Raw genomic sequence first — 19276 nt, forward strand, 5'->3', positions numbered from 1 at the left:
TCCTTCTGCCTCAGCCTCCCGGGTAGCTGGGACTACGGGCATGTGCCACCACGCCCAGCTAATTTTTTGTATATATATTTTTAGTTGGCCAGATAATTTCTTTCTATTTTTAGTAGAGACGGGGTCTCGCTCTTGCTCAGGCTGGTCTCGAACTCCTGACCTCGAGCGATCCACCCGCCTCGGCCTCCCAGAGTGCTAGGATTACAGGCGTGAGCCACCGTGCCTGGCCTCTTAAATTTTGTAGTTGGCCAAGGAAGACAGAAGCCTGGGTCTGAGGCATTTAAAAATAGACAAGGGAAAAAAGCAACTGGGGTGAATTCCTGAGACTCCTTGCAGAGGTAACTTGGAGAAAAATGAAAAATGAGACAGGGATACATACAGTCTAGCAAGAGAGACACTTCTCTGCATGGCACTATGCCTCAGACTCCTGACACTGAGGCCCTGGCCTCCAGTTAGGGATGTCACCATTACTGGATCACAGCCAGAGGAAGCCACATTGCCCCCAAGAAAATACAGGTTCATACTGGAGCATGTGTGCTCCTAGTATCCTAGTTGCGTGGAACTTGGAATGCAGGGACTTCGAGGTATTTTACCACATAAGATAGGAGGCTCTAGAATACATAAGCACAGGTGACCTATGGGTTAAGCAGGCACCTGTGTCTATTCTGGAAACTGAGCACCATTTTAAGTAAAAATACTATAAGTTATAGATGGTTTAATGGATCTTAATTTACAGACGTCCTTACACAATCTTTTCTACTCAATATCTTCATGCCACTTTTGGCATCTCACTAAAACAATGAAAAAAACCTATCGGAGTGATGATCTAACTTAACCAAGGCAGCTGTTTTTTTTCTGTCACTGTAGCATAATGTCAAGCTTCCTTTTTTCCATTATTATTTACCATATAACACTCCTAAATCCTGAAGAAAACTATTTTTAAAAACTTCATATGGGCCGGGCATGGTGGCTCATGCCTGTAATCCTAGCATTCTGGGAGGCTGAGGTGGGAGGATTGTTTGAGCTCAGGAGTTCGAGACCAGCCTGAGGAAGAGCAAGGCCCCATCTCTACTAAAAATAGAAATAAATTATATGGACAGCTAAAAATATATAGAAAAATTAGCCAGGCATGGTGGCGCATGCCTGTAGTCCCAGCTACTTGGGAGGCTGAGGCAGGAGGATCGCTTGAGCCCAGGAGTTTGAGGTTGCTGTGAGCGAGGCTGATGCCATGGCACTCTAGCCAGGGCGACAGAGCGAGACTGTGTCTCAAAAAAAAAACAAAACAAAACTTAATGTGGCACATTGCTTTCAGGGTGTGCTCTATAAAAATGTATTATTTTGAAAAGTGAATGGATGTGTAAATCCTAAGAACAAACACAGAAAGACAGAATAGGGTAGCTGTCTTCCCAGAATTAAAATGGTGCCAACCACAGAAAACCTGGGACTCCAATTAGTAAATTCCAAACAACAAAAATTCTGATGCTTATCATAAATATTTTTGGAACATCTAATACGTTGCTACTTTATGTTAGTGTTTTCTTTCCTACATTTATAGTAAACCTGATGCACACAGACCTCTGCCCCAGCCGCCCCGACCCCATGTGAATGGCACTTGGTGGTGCGTCCGCTGTGCTGCGACCTCACTGCCACCGCTTGCCCTACCTCAGACTTCCCCTCCAGGGCTCAGATAGGTAGGAGAATGGCTCCATGGACACAGTGACTGCCCAGCTGCAGGAAACCACGGAATATGCATGAGTTCTAGGAGAGTTAAGGAATGAAGGTGACCAGCTGCTTGATCAGTGCTAGGTGAACCCACATCTTGCACATGGGCCTCAGGTTCCACTGGGTGTTCTTGGGGAGACAAGGCTGTCTTTTGCTTTGCTGAATGGAAGGCACTGCAGCATCCTGGAGCAGAGGGAAGGCAGGGAGCTTGCGAGTGAAGTGTGGCTAGGCCTTTGGAGGAGCTTGTCTTTCCTGACAAGCGAAGGGAAACCACAAAAGCCTTCTAAGTGGTCACTCCTGTGGTCAGCGCTGTGCAAGACACTCTGGCAGCTCAAGGATGGAGTGGAGGAGCACGAGGCCACGGGTGGAGAGAGCTGTAGGGTGGCGATTTTAACAACCCTGCAAGAGATGGCCATAGCTAAGCCCGTGTTTGCAGGAAGAAAGAGGAGGAAAAGGAGGCAGGAACAATTTAGGAGACAGACTCCATAGGGCTTGGTATTGGATATGCACCAGAGGGAGGGACAGCTGAGCAGACTCTCAAGAAGCCTCAAGCACGTTGGGTGTGACCAGCTGAGACAGAGAATAGGCTAGAGGGCCGGCCTCAGCACTGCAGCCCGCCCCAGCGGCACAGCATAGCAGGCTGAGCCTCCTCATAGGTGATTCCTCTCTCCAAAATTGGCCAAGGGCTCTGAATAGTTTTCAGCTCACTCAATGCAGCTTTACAATTTTCCCCATAGTAAGTGCATCCCAACTGAGGGATATTCAGTACCTGACTTTGACCCAAGGAGATGAACTCAGGCAGCAGGGTGAGGATTGGGCTCACCCCACTGCTTCCTTATGCCATTCACCTCTGACAGAAGAGAGGGAACTTATGGCTGGAATATCAAATAAAAAACAAACAATAAATTAAAGCAGCTTCTCCAAAGAGGGGCATGATAGTTGGGGTGAGGTGTCAGGGAAAGGGCTACGATGAGGAAACTAGCAAACTCCATGTGAAGCTACATTTTTCCAAGCACATCCACGGTGTTGGCTAATATTCTCAGATTTTGTCTAATTCCCACCCCACCCCTGTATGAAAGTGCCAAGAGAGGCAGGGACAGATATACTTTCCTGATATATGCTTTTTACATTTTTATATTTATCTGCATAATAACTTTCAGCTTCACGTGACCAGTGATGAAAAGTAAGGACCATGTTTTCTGAAGCCCATCGATAACTACCATGGAGTGCAAAGCCTTTATTCTCTAGGCAATCTAGTAATTGACTCTAATTTGTTTATTCCATTTACTTACTCACGGTGGTAGCCAGCTTCCCAAATGGCCCCCAGTGATCCTTACCTCCCGCATTTGTGCCCTTGTGTGGTTGCTTTTCATACTAAATAGAGTTGACCACAACAGATATGGTGGAAATGATGGTTAAGTGATTTACGAGGTGAGGTGATGAAAGACAAGTGGCCTCTGCTTTCTGTCTCTCCCATTGCTCACTTGAGGGGAAGCTGGCCGCCATGCTGTGAGGCCACCCAAGCAGCCCATGGAGAGGCCCAGAGCAGGAGGAATCGAGATACTGACAACAGCCAGCACCATGTGAGCAACATCTTGGAAACATACCCTCTGGCCTCACCCAGGGACTCAGGTGACCAAAGCCCTGGCCAACATCTTGACGAAAACTCATGGAAGAACCAAACCAGAACAACCCAGTTCAGCAGCTTCTGAATTTCTAACCTATAGAAACTGTGAAATAATAATTTTATATTATTTTAAGGAACTAAATTATAATTTATTATGCAACAATAAATACCTAATGTACTTAAATATTTACTATCTATTGTTTACCAGGCCTGGGTCTAGAAAGAGAAAGAACGGAGACATAAACTTCCCTGCTTGTATGGTGACTCTGAGGTGGAGGATCTGTGGGTGACCTGTGGATGCTCTGGTGGAAATGTCAGCTGGCACAGAGGGTGAAGACCCTTGGCTTTCTGCATGCATAGGGCTGCTGGGGAGAGATTGGTATCAAGCCAGCTCAGACGTTATGAAAAAATAAGTGAAAACACAAAAAATACCCACACTATTCAAACCTTAGAGCAAGGGGTGTTCAGAGGCAGACAGATATTTCTAAAAATCATGTGTCTCATACCCCATGAGGCCAACACCTCCCTCATTAGACAGCCTAGGGAAGGATGTGAAAGGTCAAATTCTAAAAATCTTGAATGCCTCCCCAAGTTTGAAGGGAAAACAACTGAGGGAGAGAATATGCTTGAAAAGGGAAAAGACACAATGGCCTAATGGTGACTCCTTCCTAACAACTATTACTAAGTACTGTTAAAGCAAACCAAGGCTGGATGGTAGTTAAAGAGGTAAAAACAAATTTTATTCAGGAACTATTGCATTAGGGGAAGAGAGACCACACTATAGAACTGGGCTCAATTCTGAACACAGCAGGATAGATGAATGAGGATTTATAACCAAGGAGCAGAGTGGTGGTCAGTGGATGGCACATTACTGAGAAGGCTATTGGTGGTAAAAAGCTGTCACCCCCTTGTGGGTCCAGGCCATAGCCACTAAAAATAGTGAGCCATTCTGCAACCTGAGCACTGACCACAGAGCCTGAGCTGAGCTTGCCGGGTGGGGCCTCAAAGGACAGTGTTGCTGCTGCTCCCCGCTGGCATCCAGGAGCTAGACTCAGTAGTGGGTGTGGGCAGCAGCCAGGCCCGTGGCTCTGGCAGCTCCCTGATCTCTGCCTTCAGCTTCCCTGTGCCTGGGGCGGGCACCCGTGCAGCTCATGGTAGACAGAGATGCACCACCGCACCCCCTTCCTGGTGGGGCCTGCTGCCCACTGCAGAGCATGTGGCAGCAAATGTCCTCTGGCCTCAGCAACTTCAGAGAGCTGCCTGGCCTGAGGTCCTACCCCGTGGGGAAGCTCTCCTCTGGTGACTGAGCACAGAGGAGCTACAAAGGCACAGGGACACCATGATGAGCAATCACAGCTCGAGTGTGTCCCCCGCCAAATCCTACCCGTGCCCCCAGTGGCCGTGTGGTTGTCAATTTCTCTCTCACATCACCCTTTCCACAAGTGTTGACCCCAGTAAACACACATCTTCTTCCATCCCAGACTCTCAGCCTGAGACCTGCTCCCTGGTGAAAGATGCCAGCGTCTCCTCCAAGTCGCCTGTGACCCTGAGGAGGGAGCAGGGAGGAGGACGATGTGTCCCAGTGGGTCCCAGCTCATCCTCACTCATCCCACTTCATGCCCACCTTTGCTTCCCGACTGTGGCCCTGCTGAGCCACAGTGACTTCAGGCCCACGGTCAGACTCACCAACTCTAACACCATGGAGGGTCTAATTCCTTTAATCAACTTCTCATTCCTTATCACTCACAATGGCTCTGCTCCCATCATCAAGCCCTAACATGATACAGAGTCACCAGGAAAAGAGAAAGCTTCAAAAAGGACAAGAAATAATCAGAAAGGCCCTGCCTTAAAACGTGTTTAATTCTAATTTTCCTGAAAACACTCGGCACGTAACACTGCCTCTAAAAATGGAACTCCGTGCAATTCCAGCTGCTGAAACTGCCTGTTGTAACCTGACACCACTTTTAACTGTAATTGCTGAAATATTTGGCTACAACCCTAGGACTAATTTTGCCCGTGGGTGTCGCTCACCGGAGCTTACCAGCCCCCCAGAACCTGCCTAGTGCCAGTGAACCTCTCAAAGAGCAATATGTAACGTTTCTCTTTTTCATAAAACGTTGTTCTTTGGACAAGACATATCAAAGACCACTCAGTCTGCACGTGTGCCCCGAACTGCAATTCTTTCTTCCCAAATAAAATGTTAAATTTAGACTCATCTATTTTTTTTGGAGACAGTGTCTTGCTCTGTCACCCCTGCTAGAGTGCAGTGGCCTCATTGTAGCTCACTGCCACCTCAAACTCCTGGGCTCACCCAATCTTCCTGCCTCAGCCTCCTGAGTAGCTGGGTACACACCACCACATCTGGCTAATTTTTCTACTTTTTGTACTATTTTTTGTAGAGATGGGGTCTCGTTGCTGCTCGGGCTGGTCTTGAACTCCTGAGCTCAAGTGATCCTCCCACCTCAGCCTCTCAGAGTGCTAGGATTACAGGTGTGAGCCACCATGCCTAGCCTCATCTCTACATTTTTATTTTGACTTGGACAAATGTTTTATGTGACCCTGAGGATTTCATCAGAAAGTGTTTCCTCAAATCTTAAATATTAAGCTACCGAATTTTCACTTTTTTGTCCCATTTTAAAAAGATGATTCTGAAGGAATGACATTCAAGAATGAGGAGTGCAAGCTGTGGGCTGTAGGGAGAAAACCCCAGCACGAGACATCAGGTGCGTGCGTTACAGATCCCTGAGCCTGGCCAGTGCCTCTGGGGTACACAGGGCAGGACCTTCCAAGAGGCAGTGTGGAAAACCCAAGGAATCCTGAAGACGAAGTTCCCACAAGAGCCCCAAGGCGATTGTTTCTGGAACCCATGGGCCCTCCTTGCTCTATGAGGTCTGGGGAAAATGGCCTTGAGCTCCACACCCCTCAGCCCCTGACCATTGATTCTGGGACCTGCGGAACCTGGGCAGCAGCCGCATCTAATGCTCCACACCCATCATCTGACCATGATGGCTGTTGCTTCTCTTTAATCTTCTGAATCTCGTGCAGTTTTTCTCGGGGCCAACCCTGAAGGGAGCCCTAAGACAAGAGAATTATGGGCAAACTACCAATGCCAAACCAGATGATCACACTCCCTGGTACCTCCGGACACTGGTCACCCACACAAAAGCCTCCCTTACACAGATGGCCGAGGGGCTGCCGGGTGGAGGGGGCAGCCAGTGTCAGTGCCTGCCCGGTGCCACCAAGGGCCTGTGTTCCAACTCTGCACCGCCTGACCTCAGCCAATCTGAGGGAAAGAAGTGCAGGTAGCAGTAATGGTAACCGCCTCAACAGGTCCATTATTTATTGTGCTGAATTAATTATTCCATAAGAATAGTTCATTTACATACCTTAACGGAAACGATTCAGGGACTCCACAACTGCAGTGTTCCATGCAAAGACAGAAATAATGACCCAAAGAAAGGAGTTAAGTCAAACTTACACATTCCTCAAAATGCTTTATTCAAAGCTGATTTATAACCAAAGACACACCATAATAATAACGACACTGATGAGTTCAACATAAAAAAAGCTCAATTGTTACATAATCATTTGGAGCCACCTACAAGATATATTGAGCAGAAAGAACAAGAGGCAGAACACTGTGTGGTTGTTTTGCTACTATTTGCGTGAATAGAGAGGAAGGAATATATATGTATTATATATACATTTACGTTCTACGTATGCTGTTATGTGCACACACATATATCACATATATGTGTTTACCTAACCCTATACCACCCCTAGAAAGACACAGCCGACACTGGCATCACAGGCTTCTCTGCGGAGGGAGGTGGTGGCTGAGGGGCAGGAAAGGGGGAACATTTCCTACATAGGACTTCATACCTCTTAGCTTTGAACCTCTTGGAAAAGAAATTAAAAACTAAAATCCAAATTCAAAAAAACCCAGCAATAACCCATTAAAAAACAAACATAAGTTCATCACAATCCAGGGTATACTGGGAGCTGTCCATGTGGTATTGATGGCTTATACTGTCACATAATTTAAAATGAAAAAAAGATTGGAAGTAGAGTGGAGGCAAGATGGCAGACTAGGAAAACCTCCAACTAGAGTGTCTCTGCAAGAGAGAAAGATTTTAGATGAAAGTCAAAAAAACAAATAGGCAGACAAACATAGATCGGATGAGGGTTGGAAGGAAGGGTGCCTGAAACTACAGGAGACTCCACAGGAAGAAGTTGTGGAGCAGAACTGGAAGGAGAAAGGCATTGGCAGGGTCTAAACCCTGAGAGGCTTGGAGACCAGCAATAAGGGTAGGTAAAGTGGTTAAATTTCCCCTTCCTTGAATCTAGGACTGCTGGTGGGCTCCTGAGCTGCTGGAGAGACCTGCCAGCAACAGCCCAGAGAGAGCTGACGCCAGTGAGCGCAGAGCCTCTTACAGACGAGATAGCAGGCTCCCAGCTCCCTTGGGATACCATACCTCCTGCTCCATAGACCCAAGCCGATTGGCAGGCGCCATATTGCTTCATTCTCCCCTTCCCTTCTCCTACCTGTGGCTGCCGAGAGAGACAATTTAGCCACCACCCAGAGGCAGCTGCAGGGAATGGAACCTTTCCTTTTGAGGCCCTGCAGTAGACTGAGGGATACTTGGACTGTGAGCTCCCTACCCACCAGTCCTCCCAGGTGCCGCTTGCCTGGTGACTCCAGCAGAGTGGGGCAAATCCCGAGGTGGAGAGACATTGATCCAGCTTGGGCACCCTGTGGGTGACGTGAGACCAGCACTCTTTTCCCTGGCAGGGTCAGGGATTGATCTCCAGGGCCCCAGGGGACAGGCATGCAGGCCAGATCCTGTACACCCGGGTCTCAATCACATTGCCCAGAGGCACAGAAGGGATATTTGTGAACTAGTCTACTGACGTGTGTGTGCCTTCAGGGGCAGATCAGAGTGGGTCTTAGCTGCAGCAGCTTGAGGGGCAACCTTCCTCCAATGGGAGGGCCGCAGTCCCAGCTGAGGCTGTGATCTTGGGCAGGGAACCTACCAGCTAGCATCACAGTCAGGGGAGATCCACGGGCTTGAGGTTCTGCCTGCCAGCAGAGGCCCGGGACAAACTGCAGAACAGGGGAGGGTGGAAAGGAGCAAGGCCTAATCCAGACTGCAGGTCTCAGACAGCCCTACCTAAAAATGCAGTCTTTTGGGCTGAGTGGGGCCATTCCCCCTCCCTGGCAGCTCAGCCCAGAAGCAGAGAACAGACCTTTGACCCCTGCTAACAGCACTTGGGGAGCCTGAAGGCAGGCTCACCCAATCCAGCTCTGCGCAGCCTCACTCTCCTACCTGCCGCTGCTGAGCTGGAAAATAAGGACACACCTGGAAGTCCCAGGGCCCCACCCACCATCTAAGGCACTGGAGTGCCTCTCCAGAGGAATGAAAGCTGGTTACAGGTTTGAGAAACAACATTGCAGCTTGCTCTTCCCAGCAAGCGCAACCTACTGACAGGGAGGTCAATTTGCGTGCCCTGTTACTGCATTTACTGACTCACCATACAGGGTGTGGTCAAACCACATGCACCACCTAGTAGCTCAGAGACTAAACTGGGCATGTCATTATCTAAACAAAAATCCAAAGGTAAAAGGCAACAGCTGCTCCAGATGGGAAGCAATCAGTAAAAGAACTAGAAGTAGGAAGAATCAAACAGAAAACACACCCTGAAAGGGGAACACTAGCTCTCTATCAATGGATATTAACCAAACTCAGAACACTAAAATGACAGAAGAATTTCAAACATGGACTGTAAGAAAATGTAATGTTATGCAACAGAAAACGGATACCCTTCACAAAGAAACCATTAAAAAAATCCAGGAGTTGGAAGAAAAATTCAGTAAATAAATTGAAATATTAAAGAAAAATCAAACAGAACTTCTGGAAATGAAGAATTTATTCAAAGAATTACAAAACACAGTGGAAGGCCTCAAGAATAGGGTAGATCAAACAGAAGAAAGAATCTCAGGGATTGAAGACAAAACCTTTCAATTAAATAAGTCAGCTGCAGAGATAGAGCAGAGAAATAAGAGAAAAGAGCAAAGCCTACAAGAAATGTGGGATTATGTGAAGAGGCCTAACATGAGACTTACAGGCATCCCTGAGGGTGAAGAAGAAAACATACAGGGATTGGATAAACTATCTGAGGATATAATGCAGGAAGATTTCCCTGGCCTTGCTAGAAATCTAGATTACCAGGTACAAGAAGCTCAAAGGATACCTGGGAGATTAATTGCAAACAGGAAGACACCATGATGCCTAGTCATCAGACTGGCCAAAATAAACATGAAAGAGGCCCTCCTACGAGCTGTAAGGCAAAAGAAGCAGGTAACCTACCAAGGAAAACCCATCAAACTAACTGCAGACTTCTCAACTGAGACCTTACAAGCCAGAAGAGATTGGGGCCCGATTCTCACTCTTCTCAAACAGAATAATGCCCATCCTAGAATCTTGCACCCTGCAAAACTAAGTTTCTTATACAAAGGAGAAATAAAGACCCAAGCAAAGACTGAGGGAATTTATCAAGACCTTCCCCGCCTTCCAGGAAATTCTCAAAACAGTGTTACACATGGATCAGCATAATAAACACCCACCAGTATAAAATCATCCAAAAGCTAAAGGTCAAAGGCCAGATACCACAATGGCTCAAGACAGAAAACAAAGCAACAAAGTTCAACTCAACAGGATTAACAGAAATCTGCCCCTCTTACCAATTCTTTCAATAACTATGAATGGCTTGAAATGCCCATTAAAGAGACATAGGCTGGCCAAATGGATAAATATACACAAGCCAAGTATCTGCTGTCTTCAGGAAACACATCTAACCCACAAGGATGTTTTCAGACTCAAGGTGGAGGGATGGAAAACAATATTCCATGCAAACGGAAGCCAAAAGAAAGCTACCGTAGCAGTTCTGATTTCAGATAACTTTGTCTTCAAATCAACAAAAGTAATGAAAGACAGAAATGGTCACGATATAATGAGGAAGGGTACAATTCAACTAGAAGACATAACAATTCTAAATATTTATGCACCTAACTCAGGTGTACCCAGATTCATAAAGCAAATCCTTCATCTAAACAAAATGATAAACAGCAACACCATAATAACCAGGGACTTCAATACCCCTCTGACAACAGGACAGATCCTCCAAACAGAAAATAAACAAATAAACAACGGACTTAAACAGAACTCTAGAACAAATGGGCCTAACATTTATACAACATTCTACCCAAAAACCACTAAATATACGTTTTTCTCATCAGATGGGACATTCTCTAAGATTGACCATATCCTAGGCCACAAAGCATATCTGAATAAATTTTAAACAATATAAATTATACCATGCATCTTCTCAGACCACAGTGGAATAAAATTAGAAATCAACTCCAACAGAAACTCTCATCTCTACACAAACACGTGGAAACTAAACAACCTTCTGCTGAATGATTATTGTGTTAAGGAGGAAACTGAGATGGAAATCAAAAGATTCTTTGAATTAGATGACAAACGAGACACAAGTTATCAAAATCTGTTGGACACAGCTAAAGCTTCCTGAGAGGAAAATTTATACCCATAAATGCCTACATACAAAAGACAGAAAGATCACCCATCAACAATCTAATGAATCATCTCAAAGAACTGGAAAAGGAGGAGCAAACCAACACCAAACACAGCAGAAGAAAAGAAATAACAAAGAACAGAGCACAACTAAATGAAATCAGTAACAAAAATACTATACAGAAGATTAATAAAACAAAAAGTCAGTTCTTTGAAAAAATGAAATTGACATGCCTCTTGCTAGATTAACGACAAGCAGAAAAGAAATGACTCTAATAAGGTCCATCAGGAATGAAAAAGGAGAAATTACAACTGACACCACGGAAATACAAAATATCATCTATGAATACTATAAAAACCTCTATGCACATAAACTTGAAAATGTGGAGGAAATGGACAAATTATTAGAAACATGCACTGCTGTGTAGTAGGCCACAGTAAAAAAGAGAACAAAAAAAAAAAGAAAGAAAGAAAGAAAGAAACATACAGCCTCCCTAAGTTCAATCTAGAAGAAATAGAATTCCTGAACAGACCAATATTAAGTACCAAAATTGAAATGGTAATAAAAAAACCTTCCTAAAAAGAAAAGTCCCAGACCAAATGGTTTCACACCCAAATTTTACCAGACCTACAAAGAAGAACTGGTGCCTATCCTGCAGAAATTCTTCCACAACATCGAGAAGGAAGGAATCCTCCCCAACACATTGCATGAAGCCAACATCACCCTGATACCAAAACTAGGAAAGGAAGGAACAAAAAAAAGAAAACTACAGACCAATATCCCTTAAGAATATAGATGCAAGAATTCTAAAAAAAATCCTAGCAAACCGAATTCAGATGCTTATCAAAAAAATAATCCATCACGACCAAGTGGGCTTCATCCCAGAGATGCAGGGATGGTTGAACACATGCAAATCTATAAATGTAATTCACCACATAAATAGAAGTAAAAACAAAGATCATATGATCCTCTCAATAGATGCAGAGAAAGCATTCAACAAAATTCAGCATCATTTTATGATAAGAATGCTTAACAAAATAGGCACAGACAGGACTTACCTAAAAATGATACAAACCATATATGACAAACTCACAGCCACCATCATACTGAACAGGGAAAAATTGAAAGCATTCCCGCTTAGACCTGGAACCAGACAAGGTATCACTGCGTCTATTCAACATAGGGCTTGAAGTCCTAGCCAGAATAACCAGATGAGAGAAGGAAATCAAGGGCATCCAAATGGGGGCAGAAGAGGTCAAACTATTGCTCTTTACTGACGATATGATCTTATATCTAGAAAACTCCAAAGATTCTGCCACGCAACTACTGGAATTGACAAATAAATTTAGCAAAGTCTTGGGTTACAAAATCATTGTACAGAAATCAGTAGCATTCCTATATGCCAACAACAGTCACACTGAGAACCAAATCAAAGACTCAATACCCTTCACAATAGCAACAAGGAAAATAAAATACCTAGGAATATATTTAAGTGAGGAGGTAAAAGACCTCTACAGGGAGAACTACGAAACACTGAGTAAGGAAATAGCAGAGGATGTAAAGAGGTGGACAACCATACCACACTCATGGATCGGCAGAATCAACATTGTTACAATGTCTATACTACCCAAAGTGATCTACATATTCAATGCAATCTCTATTAAATTAAACATCATTTTTCACAGATATAGAAAAAAGAATTTTACACTTTGTATGGAACCAGAGAAGACCCTGTTGAGCAAAAGCAATTTTAGGCAATAAGAACAAAATGGGAGGTATTAATTTACCAGACTTCAAACTATACTACAAGGCTATGGTTATTAAATCAGCTTGGTATTGGCACAAGAACAGGGACACAGACCAGTGGAACAGAACTGAGAATCCAGATATAAAACCATCCTCATATAGCCATCTAATCTTTGACAAAGCAGACAAAAACATACACTGGGGAAAAGAATCCTTATTCAGTATATGGTGCTGGGAAAATTGGATAGCCACATGTAGAAGACTAAAACAGGATCCACACCTTTCACTTCTCACAAAAATTAACTCACTTAACAGATAACAGACTTAAACCTAAGGCGTAAAACTATAAGAATTCTAGAATAAAATGTTGGAAAACTCTTATAGACACTGGCCTAGGCAAAGAATTTATGAAGAAGAACCCAAAAGCAACCACAGCAACAACAAAAATAAATAAATGGGACCTGATCAAATTAAAAAGCTTCTGCACAGCGAAGGAAACTATCACAAGAGCAGACAACCTACAGAATGGGAGAAAATATTCGCATGCTACGTATCTGATAAAGGGCTGATAACTAGAATCTATACAGAACTCGGGAGTATCAGGAAGAAAAAAAATCAAACAACCCCATTAAAAAGTGGGCAAAGGACACGAAGAGAAACTTTTCAAAAAAAGATAGTCTAATGGCTAACAAACATGAAAAAATGCTCAACATCTCTAATCATCAGGGAAATGCAAATCAAAACCACAATGAGATATCACTTAACTCCAATGAGAATGGCTTTTATCAAAAAGTCCCCAAACAAAAAATGTTGGCATGGATGCAGAGAGATAGGAACACTTCTACGCTGCTGGTGGTGGGACTGCAAACTAGTACAACCTCTGTGGAAAGTAATATGGAGATATCTCAAAGAGCTACAAGTAGAACTACCATTTAAGCCAGCAATCCCATTACTGTGCATCTACCCAAAGGAAAAAAAGACATTCTATAAAAAAGATTATCTGCACTTGAATATTTATAGCAGCACAACTCACAATTTCAAAGATGTGGAAACAACCCAAGGGCCCATCAATACATGAGTGGATTAATAAAATGTGGTATATATATATATATATATATATATACACCATGAAGTTCTACTCAGCCACAAAAAACAATAGTGATCTAGCACCTACTGTATTATCCTGGATAGAGCTAGAGCCCATTCTACTAAGTGAAGCATCACAACAATGGAAAAACAAACACCACATGTACTCACCATCAAATTGGTATTAACTGATCAACACTTACGTGCACATATAGTAGTAACATTCACTGGGTATTGGGCGGGTGGGAGTGGGGAGGAGGGGATGGGTATAGTCACACCTAATGGGTACGGTGCACATTGTTTGGGGGATAGACATGCTTGAAGCTTTGACCCGGGTGGGGCAAAGGCAATATACGTAACCTAAACATTTGTATCCACGTAATATGCTGAAACAAACAAACAAAAAAGATTGGAAGGAACATGATTGGAATTTAAAAAAAATAAAAAAAGAATCTTATGAATTCCTCTCAAACTCAAGGTCTAAACTCAAACACACATTTCAGAAAGAAACGAACAAATAGCCAGGGCTGCGTGCCTCAGGCCTAACGGTCATCCAGGCTGAGGCTCCTGGGTTGGCCGAGCTAGTCCTCAAGCCCTTGGCCAAACTTAGCAGCAAAGAGTGAGGAGATAAGGTCATCCCCAATGCTCAGAGCCAGGTCATATGCCGTCTGGCCTGTTGCATTCTTCTTTTGGATGCTTGCATTGCATCTGTGGAGGAAATGGGAAAATAGAGGTGCAATGAAGGACTCAGCACACGACCCTGAGGGCCCGACTCTCCCCTGCCACAAAGCCCAGTCTGGGCACCTCCTGATCCCACCTCCCAAACCTGTCCCCAAGAGGCCATCAGGACTTCAGCTCTCGGGGGCAGCTCTACCCTGAGAACTTTTAAGGGGCTCTGTGATTTGAAAATGTTCAATTGCCAGCCCTGGCCATTGGTTCCCATTGCATTAAAGTCCTACAACCAAGGATGTTTAATGGGGGCAACATTTTCATTGTGCTTTGAAAAGCCTTAGTGCCCTGTGGGCCATGGTAAGATGGGGGCCTCCAGTCACAGGGACAGTGGTTCAGGAACTAGGGACCCTCTAAAATCACCACAGGTCAGTAGGGAGATTGCTGTGGCCCTAAGAAGTGCCCGCCAGAGGCCAGGGAACGTACCCCAGTAGAGTGGTGATGCTCTCCCTTCCTGCCAGGCCAAGTAAAGTTGCTTCATGAAGAGCTGTATTTCTGAGCCTGTTTAAGGGAAAAAAAAAATCATAGATGAATCTTTAGCTAGCATCCTCAGAAAACTGCAGAGGGTGCATGTGACCCAAGGTGCCTTGGTTTTATTCACCGACCTATTTAACTAACCTGGGAAAATCTCAGGTCTCCTCTCTATGCCCTTCCCTTGGAGAAATACTGTGATGGAGGGTAAGCTTTGACATTAAACAGAAAGTAAAAAGTCTATAAGCACATTGATTTTTCAATATGAGCAACCTATAAGAATCTGGTTTGTAGATGATTTAATCAATGCTAATAAAAGCTATTTCGGTAAATTTCCTGCAAGAATGTATAGAATATATTGGACATAGTGTTAGCATTGGCTTGGGCCTCTTAGGCATTGCCTACATGATAAAAAATTTTTAGGGCTGAGGCTCCTGTTTTTGTTTGGGGAAAATGACCTTGGCGCTAGTGAGTTTGGCTAGCATGATATGAAAATAAACACCAATCTTAGAACACAAAGGGCAGGTCTGAGATGTCAGACAGATGGTCTCTGCCTGGCTCTTAGCCACTCTGATTATTTGTTCATCTATTTAGCACATGTGAATGCCATCCTGGTGCCCTCATCTGTGCCAGGGTCAGAGACACCAGGTCACATGTGACACAGTGCTTCTCCCTCTCAGGGGACTGAGAGGACTCAGCTGTCAATGTGGGATGGAGGGGAGCACACCACGCTGTGGAAGCACCGATAAAGGACATCCCAATCACAACAGTGACACCAATCTCCTTATCCTTCATCCTTCCTTTCTCCCTAGCGGCATATTGCTTAACTGTCTGTCACTTCACCCCTGAAGTTCCTTGGGTCTTTATAAGGCATTTACCATTTGAACTTGGATACACTCATAGGGTTGCCACATCTCCTAAGTGGACTTATGATCTTCTTCCTTCACAATTCTCCTCAAACCGAGAGAAGAGTGTTCACTCTATTTCCTGAATGGGGGTTTGCTGATGGCTAGATTTTCTGTGCTGGCTATTTTCTGTGTAACCACAGTTCAGTTTTGGAACATGCAGAATTGCGACTCTGCCAACTCTAATTTTATACATTGCTCCTCAAACAACTTAATTCCTATATGGCAAGGTCACTAGATGGAAAACACCTTCTTGTTAAGGACCTCATGTTTCAGACTAGCAGTGATACCCCAGTATTATCTCATCAGACCTTCTAGAGCATGGTTTGTATAGTGGGTATACTATGGTGCTCCTGAATTTGTATTTTAAAGAAACTTTACTATTAATACATAAAGAATTCAAACTGTTGATTGAAATCTGGATTAAGGTACATTCTCTCCTTGAAAATACTGAATTACCTAATAGAATAAATCTCTACTGCTGAACCTCTAAGAAGTAGACTGAGGGTGGCATCTTCCTCTCCTGGCTACTGGGGCAGAGGGCAGCTATTGTCCAAAAACAAACAGCACTTCTCTGTCTCTCTCCTACTGAGACCTTAAGTCTGTGTTTCTGAAGTCTGCTGGTAAGAGGCATCAGCTTCAGTGGATGATGTGGATTTCTCCTTAGCCATTCTTTTTCTCAGATTATGAGTTCACTCTGGTGGGAGGGATATACACCTGGGGCTTTCTACCAACTGCCAAGCTGCTTCACAGAAGTTATCCTGTGTAGAGACCACGTAGGCTCCACCAGCTAAAAACATGCTTGGATTGGGAAGAGGATTTTTTTTTTTTTTTTTTGCAATCGTCTAGTAGCTGTATGGGGAGAGGATTTTAATCCTTGTTTGCTGAAGAACAACTTGTTGAACCTCTTTCACAGTAAAGCCAGATCTCTGGATGGCATACACCTAAGAGCAGTGGGATGGATGCAACCTTGAAGTCACATTCCTGGATCTACAAGGTGCAGCTGTGGGGCAGAGGTCAAGTTGATGCAGGCCTAAACTCTTCAGACTAATGCATATGAACCAGACCTAGCAGAATTTGGCTCTCAGGGGGAAAAGCTACTTTCCTCTACTGGCGATCACTGAAAAGAAAGGAGAGATCCCTGTGCTCCATTTGCGGGAAAGTCACGGGTCTGGCTCCCCACCACCACCACCACCACCACCACATGAGCTAAGTAAGTAACGCTCACTGTAACCATCATAATACAGTGCGAGCAATGAAGGGCTGTTATACCCCATTCAGACAGACGGGTATAACCAGTGTCAGACTTTACAGGCATGCAATGGGATCACATGTGGCTACAGGTCAATCTGTAGAATGGTGATGAAGCAAACATGCAAAGTGAGGAACATCAAAATAAAACAGGTAATCTGTTCAATGCTCAGAATAATTTTGTCCTCTTAGCTGCACTTTTCATAAAGCCAGGATTCATCATACTTAACATATCAATTCATATCAATAACATGCTCAAGTGATTTTTGTATCAACCATAAAACATTATACTCAAATGCCAAAAGCTTTTCTGATTATAAAAATATAAAATATACCTTAACACAAGACAACATAGCATCATTTTTATTAATAATGACAAAAATACAACAGTGTGGGATAAATGAAGAAGCTGACACAGTATGATAAATGTAAACCTTAAGAAAACTTGAGAAAGTATATTCCAGCCATCAAAGCGTTATCAACATACCAAACATTCTGCTATAAAATAAAACTAAAAAAGGGATGTCTATTGATATAACTTTCCTATGGGATAGAAACTTATAAAAATGCAAATAGAAACATTAACAAGGATATATTTTGAATAACAACACTAGAGAAAATTTTGAAACAGAGACTAATAGAAGTAAAGCTATTGGTATTTTGGCCTCTGCAGTGGCTTGACATACACAGCAGCACGTTTCGCTGATCTGGGCCTTGACCTTGTCTTACTAAGAATACAGGAGAGGCCGGGCGCGGTGGCTCACGCCTGTAATCCTAGCACTCTGGGAGGCCGAGGCGGGCGGATCGCTCAAGGTCAGGAGTTCCAGACCAGTCTGAGCAAGAGTGAGACTCCGTCTCTACTAAAAATAGAAAAAAATGATCTGGCCAACTAAAATATTTATAGAAAAAATTAGCCGGGCATGGTGGCGCATGCCTGTAGTCCCAGCTACTCGGGAGGCTGAGGCAGTAGGATCGCTTAGGCCCAGGAGTTTGGGGTTGCTGTGAGCTAGGCAGACGCCACGGCACTCACTCTAGCCAGGGCAACAAAGTGACACTCTGTCTCAAAAAAAAAAAAAAAAAGAATACAGGAGGCCACAGGTGTTAAGATACCTGTGATATCCCTACAAGACTTACTTCAACTACTTGGTCAGCAGGATATAAGTGTTAACATGAATGATCCATACTCAAGGAACTTTCCGCCCAGGTTTTCAAAGTAATTTGCAAGAGAACCTTAAAGCTCTTAAGAATCTTAAGGCTAGGAGAAGTCGTGAGGCAGGACTGGACTAAGATAGGGACAGGAAGTAGCATGACTTGGTACTTCTCCATCCGGTTTCACAGGCGGGAAAACAGGGCACCAGGAGATCAAGTCAGATGTACCAGCCTCCTCCCTGGTGTCATTGGTATCTGGAGACAACCGTGTAATGTTTTCTTGCTGCATTAACTTCATGGGTATATTTCTACAGGGAATTTACTGGGATCTCTCCTCCCTTAGTGGGGATCATGATTAAAACATTGCTAAACGCCCCAAATGGCTAAGGATTTGCTGGCCCCAGCCATTATAAATTTGTGAGTTAACAAAATGTATCATTATTTATAAAAGCTACTAAATTAGGGAACCTAATGGTCCATTTTTTAAATTTTGTTTTACCTAGTGTTGGAAAACAGAAGTCATTAGGCCTCTTATTAAGTAAGGCTGAAACAGGTTTAAGTGGCCCAGCTTGTAAGTGGTTTAAACCAAATAAGGTCGTGTGTATGGGCTGACTCTGCAGCAGGGCCTGCCTCAGCTCCCCTTCCAAGCCTATTACTTACGGTCCCCACTGCTGGTCAATGTCTGCTCCTCTCTGCACGAGAACTGGAATCACTTCATGGTGGTTATTCACAACAGCCACAGTTATCACGGGTCGATCTTCCTTATCACAGCAGTTGGGGTCTGCTCCCTGCAGGATATGGAAAAGGACAAACTTGCCACAAAACCCTGCACTCAACAGCATCCAATAGCCATCCTATTGATTGTAACAAGAGTCCTATTAAAGAGCTGAGGGAACTAAACTGCTCTTAGATCAAAGAAGGGAAGAATCAGGAATGTTAAGATCTAACCTAGAATGGACAGAGCTTCACATCACCTGACAGCGGGGGAGACAGGCAC

At 44.1% G+C, this 19276-nt stretch overlaps 1 protein-coding gene across 1 annotated transcript in view; it reads right to left on the reverse strand.

Moving 5' to 3' along the window:
• Positions 1-14154: 14154 nt before the first annotated feature.
• The window catches only part of DZANK1 (double zinc ribbon and ankyrin repeat domains 1), a 77226-nt gene continuing 72104 nt past the window's right edge, over positions 14155-19276 (reverse strand). The window contains exons 19-21 of the mRNA XM_045528183.1: positions 18940-19067; positions 14930-15004; positions 14155-14482 (exon numbers count right to left, since the gene is read on the reverse strand). Coding sequence (XP_045384139.1) covers positions 14356-14482; positions 14930-15004; positions 18940-19067 — 330 coding nt within the window. The 3' untranslated portion in view covers positions 14155-14355. The remainder of the gene's footprint in view (positions 14483-14929; positions 15005-18939; positions 19068-19276) is intronic.

Source organism: Lemur catta, chromosome 17 (genome assembly GCF_020740605.2).
Source record: "Lemur catta isolate mLemCat1 chromosome 17, mLemCat1.pri, whole genome shotgun sequence".
Classification (NCBI taxonomy): Eukaryota; Metazoa; Chordata; class Mammalia; order Primates; family Lemuridae; genus Lemur; species Lemur catta.